Source organism: Anarrhichthys ocellatus, unplaced genomic scaffold, assembly GCF_004355925.1.
Source record: "Anarrhichthys ocellatus isolate YVR2014 unplaced genomic scaffold, GSC_Weel_1.0 scaffold53, whole genome shotgun sequence".
NCBI lineage: Eukaryota > Metazoa > Chordata > Actinopteri > Perciformes > Anarhichadidae > Anarrhichthys > Anarrhichthys ocellatus.
The window spans coordinates 2,371,102-2,378,245 of record NW_022280083.1 but is presented as its reverse complement, the minus strand read 5'-3'; the positions used below and the strand labels follow the sequence as shown (position 1 = coordinate 2,378,245).

Here is a 7,144-nt window from a genome sequence, read left to right as displayed (position 1 = left end):
AGGGGATGCTTTAGGGCGGGGCTACACGGTGATTGACAGGTCTCTACAAGAGACGTATACAGCGTCTCTACGTCACTCCTCCTCAGTCCAGATATGGTTACTTCCTGTTCACTGGTTGCAAAAAAACCAACATGGCGACGGCCGTAATCCAAGATGGCGACCTCATAAATAAACCCTCTGTGTCTTTTCTCTCTGCAGCAACTGAATGACTCGTCTGTCATCATCAGCTCCCTCAAGACTTATTTATTCAGCAAGTAAGTTGTAGCTTCACTCATGTGGTTGTGGAGCTCAAAGCATTGAACTTATCGTCAGAAATTCAGCAGAAATGTGTCTTTCCATTTAGATAATGTCTCAGGTTTACTGGATAGTCTTCAGACTTCACAGTTTAAATTAATCTGCAACTATTTTGAAAATCACTAAATTGTTTTGAGTCTTTTTTACAGTATGAATGTCAAAAGTGAGCTGGTTCCAGCTTCATAAATGTGAGATTTCTATGCTTTTCTTCATCATACGTGACGGTAAACTGAAGATCTTTTGGGTTTTGGTTGGTCGGGTTAATAAAACACACTTGAAGACGTTACCTTTGACTGTGGGGAATTACAACGCCCGTTTTTCACTATTTTCAGACATTTTAGAAAATTTAAAAGGCGATTTATCAAGAAAATAATGAGCAGATTCAATAAAGTTACTTTTCTAAAATTGCCCGGGCAAATAAAACCCAAACTATGATGCATGTGTGTCCATCACTAGAGGTAAGGGAGGAAATATACGGTGTGTTTGGTGTGTGTTTGGGTGCAGTGGCCCTTTTTAAATGTGAACGTTTTGTCTTCTAGGGACAAAAACGTGTCGGACATCCTTCGCTGCTACCCGGAGATGAAGTCTGTGAACAACCGCGGGAAGGAGGTGACGGAGTACTCCAACAAGTACTGGGTGATGCTGGGCGAGGCCGAGGCCACGGCGCTCTACCCAGAGAAGGAGATGCAGAAGTGAGTCCTGGTCCCAGACCGGATCCTCATTAAAGTCGGCAGGTCACAACAACAGCGCGGCGTCATTAGTGTGTTTCTGTAAATATAAATGTCACCCTCCTCCTCCTCATTGACTGACCTCCACATTGATAAACCTGCCTCGATGTTTCAGTATGTGCAGAGAGAGTTTTAACCTCTTCAGGCGGCGGCCATATTACTGCTGCCTGCAGTTTGTTAAAAGTGTTAAAATGTTTTCCAGTTCTTATTCATCTGTTGAGATTCTTTAGATGCCGCTTAAATTGTAAGTGGAAAATGCATCAGTTTTATTAATTTTATTTGTGAAAGTAAGATCTTTTAAATCTCTCTCTGGTATACTCAGTAGTATGGTTGTCTGCATACTCTTATTTTGAAGGGCTGCTGTCATCCAATGGCTGCGTTGCACACCTGTAAAAACAGTTAAACTGTGTATAAACTGGTTTGTGTTCAGAGAGGAGATGAAGTGGCGTCAGTGGGTCGACGACTGGCTCGTGCATCTTATATCTCCCAACGTGTACCGGACCACCGGCGAGGCCCTGGCCTCCTTCGACTACATCGTGCGTGAGGGAAAGTTCGGCACCTACGAAGGATTCTTCGCCAAATATGTCGGTGCCGCCGCCATGTTTCTCATCGCCAAGCGGCTGAAGAGTCGGTGAGGCATCCTTTAAACGGGTTTAGCTCCAAACTGTCTCCGTTGTGTTTGTGAAAATGTTTTTAATGACAGATCTTCTTTTATTTTGGAGGTCAAAGTAGTGATTCTTCTTCTTCTTCTTCTTCTTCTTCTTCTTGGGTAAACAGATACGAGCTGCAGGACGACGTGAGGCAGGATCTCTACAAGGCCGTCAACGACTGGGTGGCAGCCATCGGCAAGAAGAGGAAGTTCATGGGAGGAGATCGTCCAAACCTGGCCGACCTGGTGAGAGGACACGTCTCTCTCTGTCTCTCTACAGCTTTCACATCCCTTTGGGGATCTGCAGACAGTTCTTAAAACTCAGCATCAACTTTGAGATAAAACAATTAGAATTCACTCAAATGCTACAAATGTTCTGTTCTTCTCTTCAAACTTTGTTAGTTTTTATCACTCGTCCTGACATAAATGTTTCTTTTTAACTGTATTTTTAATTGTTAGTGACAACTAAACTCTTATAACTCAACACAAACGCTAACAGTTAGCATGTTTTATTATTATGAGGTGCAGAGAAGCAGAAGCTCCCATCCAACAAAGCTCAATATATAAATAAAATAATAATATATACAAAGAATCTAAGACATAAAATAGTGCATAAGTTTAAATTTGCTAAAAGATATAATATATATGTATAATTTGGTAGAAGAGATTTAAACGTAGTAAACCCGTTAGAAGTATATAAAGTTAATGTCTAATAGTAAATGTATGGTAACGTACAAACCTCAAGCTTTTGGTATAAAACGTGTTGATTCATTAATAGTCTGTAAAATGTCATATTCTGAGGCTTAAAATGTCCTTTAACGGCCACCGTACAGACTATAAACACTTCTCATTTTCTGGCTCCTAAAACTGTTTATTTTCTTATATTGTTTTCCTGGTGAACAGAATGTGTTGTGGTTGAACTGTTTCCTCTGCAGGCGGTGTTCGGTGTGCTCAGAGTGATGGACGGCCTGCAGGCGTTTGACGACATGATGGTGAACACGAAAGTCAAACACTGGTACAGACGTATGGAGAGGGCGTCGCTCAACCACGAGGGCCGCGATGCGTGAACGAGTGAAAGAACACCGGAGAGACTAAACGGTAAACTGCCAAGACGGACGGACGGAGACCGGGAAACAGGAAGAAAGAAGACCCGCTTTTATTGTGAAAGGGGTTTGAGAATCCCTGATAAATGAATGGATTCAAACCTGCAGACGTTTATGTAGATGAAGAGATTAAACACATAAATACTGTCGCCTTATATCTGATTTGACCATTTAATTATTAAGCTGCTGCTGTAGAGGAATTATCACACCGGCCTGGTTTTAGGTGTTTTACTGGCCTCTACTGCTGAGTGGTGGGAACTGCAAAAAATTAAATAAACAATAAGTTTATCTTTGAAGCAGCGATTCTGTTAATTTCCCTCAAAAGTTTGTTTTATTTTTCATTACATGGAGCTGAAAATCTCACGAATCGTCCCTTTAATACTTCAGTCTGCAGAGTTTCTATGCAGATCTAGAAATCTATTTCTTTACACATTTCCAGACTCTGAATTAAAGACAATAAAAGCTTAACTCAAATACTTTCAGTCTTCACCATGACCAAATAAAAACTGGTTCACACTAGTCTTGTCTTTGTGAATGAACATGGTTTATTTCAGCCGGTCTCAACCACCGGTTCTTTGGTTTTTGGCTCCTGCAAAGACTCAAGTGCTGCTTGTATTTATGAAAAATAAAAAGTAAAAATCTGTTTTAATTTCTTCACATTTGCTCCAATTTTTGCCGATAAATATGAAGATTTTAGCTTCTAAACCTCAGACTGAAAAGGAAAATGATCTTTAGTTGATCAATTAAGATCCAGTTGACTCGGCTAAGTTTATCATTTAGTTAAGTTGACATTTAAAGTCGGATACTTTCAGCTTTGTCTGGGGAAAAAAGTGATCATTTAGGATTTATTTCTTTGTGTGAACTTGTTTCAGATCATTTTATTTCAGGTGATTGTAACTGATGCAGGAATCAATGAGCTCATCTGATGCTGTTCTCTTCAGGAGTTTAATTATATTAAAGTGTAAGAAGAACTGGTGACCCTCCAGTTTGTGTATTTAAACTGCAGATGCATTTCTGAATTAATTTTATTAAAACCAACTTGATGTGCTTAGTTGTGAAAAGGTAAAAATCTAATAAAAAGGAAACTGACTTGAGTTATTACATCTTTAGTAATCATTTATACATCAGTTTCTCTTAAAGTCAGCTTCCACATTAACTATATTTTTATAATTTCAACTAATGAGGTTTATGGCCACATTTAACTTGGTGTTTCGGTGCATAGTTCCCATTTTTTTGACCCTTGTGAGGCTCCGTAGAATAGTCTAATTTACAAAAAGAGGAAAACTAAATCAAAGGCCGACAAACTGAGTAAACTGCTGACGAGGTTTTATTTCAGACATTTGGTTCACAGATGGAGACGATCATTCTATTAACACTAATAATCCACATTATATTCAGACCTCTGCTCCACAAACTCAGATTTATGATCAAATCTTTAGTGTTTTGGAACAATAGCGACTGACGCGCTTCAGCAGTTAAACTCCTCTTGATAAATATAATCTTACTTCACGATGATTCAACAGCTCATCTGACCCACAAGTCTTTGCTCCACATGGTGGATTCATAAAGACAAAAGTTAAAATCGTTCCAACAGTCTGAGCAGCGACTGTTGAACTAAAAACAGACGGCAGAGAGTGAGTATAGTCAGAGCTCTTCTTAACTAGTGACAACTGTTAAAACAGCTTCAACACTATGATCCTGAACATTTACATCCAAACAATCACAGCAACACCTCATGGTGAAGACCTCGATGAAGTACATTCTGAAGCTGGAAGAAGCAGAAAAAACTCTGAACAGATGTTGAAGGTTTAGAAGCGTTAAAAAAAAAAAACTTCTTCCAAACATGTTGAGTTCTGAGAGACGTCCAGTTAAAGACTGAAGTTCATGAGCTTCAACTTCTCTTCCCCGATTACCGACTAAAGTCCCCCTCCACAGTCTACGTCCCCCCCCCCCCCCCTTCATTCAGTCCTGTACAGCGTCACGCCGCTACATCCAACATGGCGGCTCCTCTTCCTCCATCACGAGCCCCAGAACATGGAGCTCAGCTGGCCTTTAGGCGGACGGATCTGTCGGCTCTGCAGCGACGTCTACGGACGAGCAGGAAGAGCTCAGTTCATTCTCAAGAAACAAACTTTATAAATGAAGAGTAACAAAAAAAAAAAAAAAAAAAAAATGTATATATACATATACATACACATATACACATATACATACATATACACATATATACATATACATATACATATATACATACACATATATATATACATATACATATATATATATATATATACACATACATACAGTGGGTACGGAAAGTATTCAGACCCCTTTAAATTTTTCACTCTGTTTCATTGCAGCCATTTGCTAAAATCAAAAAAGTTCATTTTATTTCTCATTAATGTACACTCAGCACCCCATCTTGACAGAAAAAAACAGAAATGTAGAAATTTTTGCAAATTTATTAAAAAAGAAAAACTGAAATATCACATGGTCATATGTATTCAGTGCTGAGTGTACATTAAACATTTAAATACATACATACATACATACATATATATACACATATATATATATACACACACACACACACACACACACACACACACACACACATACATACATACATACATACATATAAATACATACATATATATACATATATACATACATACATACATATGTATATGTATACACACACATATATACATATATATACATATATACATACATACATACATACATATGTATATGTATACACACACATATATACATATATATACATATATACATACATACATACACACACACACACACACACACACACACACACACACACACAGCAATGCAAAATTAATAAAATACCCAAATATTATTATGAGATACAAACAATAATATTAAAACAGATAAGTCGTGTTGGGAATAGAATACAATTAAGCTTTTTTTTTAAAGATATATAAAACAAAGAGTATAATACTACTATTATTAATACTAGCACTACGTACCTCTAGAAACTGTCTGAGTCTGATGACTGAGCCCATCTGTCCACTGCTGGTCACCGCTTCAATCCTAAACACACATTTATCACATCGCAAGTTAAACTTCAACTAACTCTTACAAACTACAAATCTAAACATACTTTAAATATTTAAATGAGCGAGTACCTCGGGAAGTATTCCTCTTTGAGCAGCAGGATGAGCTTCCAGAACTGGCTCTGATACTGTTTCATCAAAGCGTTCCCACAGACCTGAAGGAGACGCAGAGTATTCAACACACCGCTGCGTTCACTGACCGCAGTAAAACTCAGACCCTTTACCAACAACACACTGTGAAAACACTACGAGTTAGGCCTGCATGTATTATCACCTAAATGTACTTGAAGTACTTGAAGTAAAAGTAATGATTGATCAGTAAAATGTTTTACTATCATATCTGATGGTTCTGGATTAATGTTACTGCAACAACATTCACCTCTGAGACGTAGTACAGCAACAAGTACCTCTGAGACGTAGTACAGCAACAAGTACCTCTGAGACGTAGTACAGTAACAAGTACCTCTGAGACGTAGTACAGTAACAAGTACAACGTTTACGTTGCGTATTTTACAGAGGAAATCAATGAGTGGAAACAAAAAAAACACGTAGTTTTCAAAAACAAAAAGAAAAAAAGAAAAGAAAACAGTTGGATCGCTTCATAGACTCTTTATTAGACTCTTTCTCAAGAGTATGTGGCGTGTATTCTATCTTAATATTCTCGCGTGCGTGCGTGCGTGCGGAGGCAGCAACGTGACCTTTTAACGAACAGGACTCACCTCCAGAAAGTCGAACAGCAGCGTCGCCGTGATGTCGGCCAGAGGCTCCATGTTGAGCATCTGAGCCAACCAACGCCAGCCGTTGTTCAGCCCGTGAGGAGCGGCCTGGAACACATCGAGGAGAGCCAAGAGGTTTAAAGACGCTGAACGGTATTAAATAAATACGAGTGCAGGAGGGTCGCCTCTCACCGCCTGCTTGGAGCCGTAGGGCCACCTCAGCTGGATGACGGCGGCGTAGAGCCGGATCATCCCCGACATCCTCTTCAGGAAACTGTCCTGACCTTCGACCCCGGAGTCGTCCACGCGGTAACCGAGAATCCTCTGGTACTCCTCCACGGCCGTGCCGTCCTTCATGGGCGGGTAGTGAGGGACGGCGTACGGACACTTCCTGTGCAGGTGAGCGAGGATGAGCTCTCCCACCCGAGGGTGCAGCTCCCACACGCCGGACGCCACCACGGCGATGGGGAACGCGGCTTCGTGGTGAGACGCCACCTCCTCCTCTCCTTGTTTCTACAGCGGGGGGGGGGGGGGGGGGGGGGGATTAAGGAGGCGGGGGGGG

The 7,144-nt window shown here is 40.2% G+C and overlaps 2 protein-coding genes across 2 annotated transcripts in view; one reads left to right on the top strand and one right to left on the bottom strand.

Annotated features, from left to right (window-relative positions):
• The window catches only part of ptgesl (prostaglandin E synthase 2-like), a 5,673-nt gene extending 1,416 nt beyond the window's left edge, over window positions 1-4,257 (top strand). The window contains exons 3-7 of the mRNA XM_031870543.1: window positions 199-254; window positions 834-986; window positions 1,453-1,653; window positions 1,800-1,917; window positions 2,607-4,257. Of these exons, the coding sequence (XP_031726403.1) occupies window positions 199-254; window positions 834-986; window positions 1,453-1,653; window positions 1,800-1,917; window positions 2,607-2,738 (660 nt within the window). The 3' untranslated portion in view covers window positions 2,739-4,257. The remainder of the gene's footprint in view (window positions 1-198; window positions 255-833; window positions 987-1,452; window positions 1,654-1,799; window positions 1,918-2,606) is intronic.
• gle1 (GLE1 RNA export mediator) overlaps window positions 4,084-7,144 on the bottom strand; it is a 13,327-nt gene continuing 10,266 nt past the window's right edge. The window contains exons 10-14 of the mRNA XM_031870540.1: window positions 6,775-7,095; window positions 6,586-6,690; window positions 5,939-6,021; window positions 5,780-5,843; window positions 4,084-4,861 (exon numbers count right to left, since the gene is read on the bottom strand). Of these exons, the coding sequence (XP_031726400.1) occupies window positions 4,793-4,861; window positions 5,780-5,843; window positions 5,939-6,021; window positions 6,586-6,690; window positions 6,775-7,095 (642 nt within the window). The 3' untranslated portion in view covers window positions 4,084-4,792. The remainder of the gene's footprint in view (window positions 4,862-5,779; window positions 5,844-5,938; window positions 6,022-6,585; window positions 6,691-6,774; window positions 7,096-7,144) is intronic.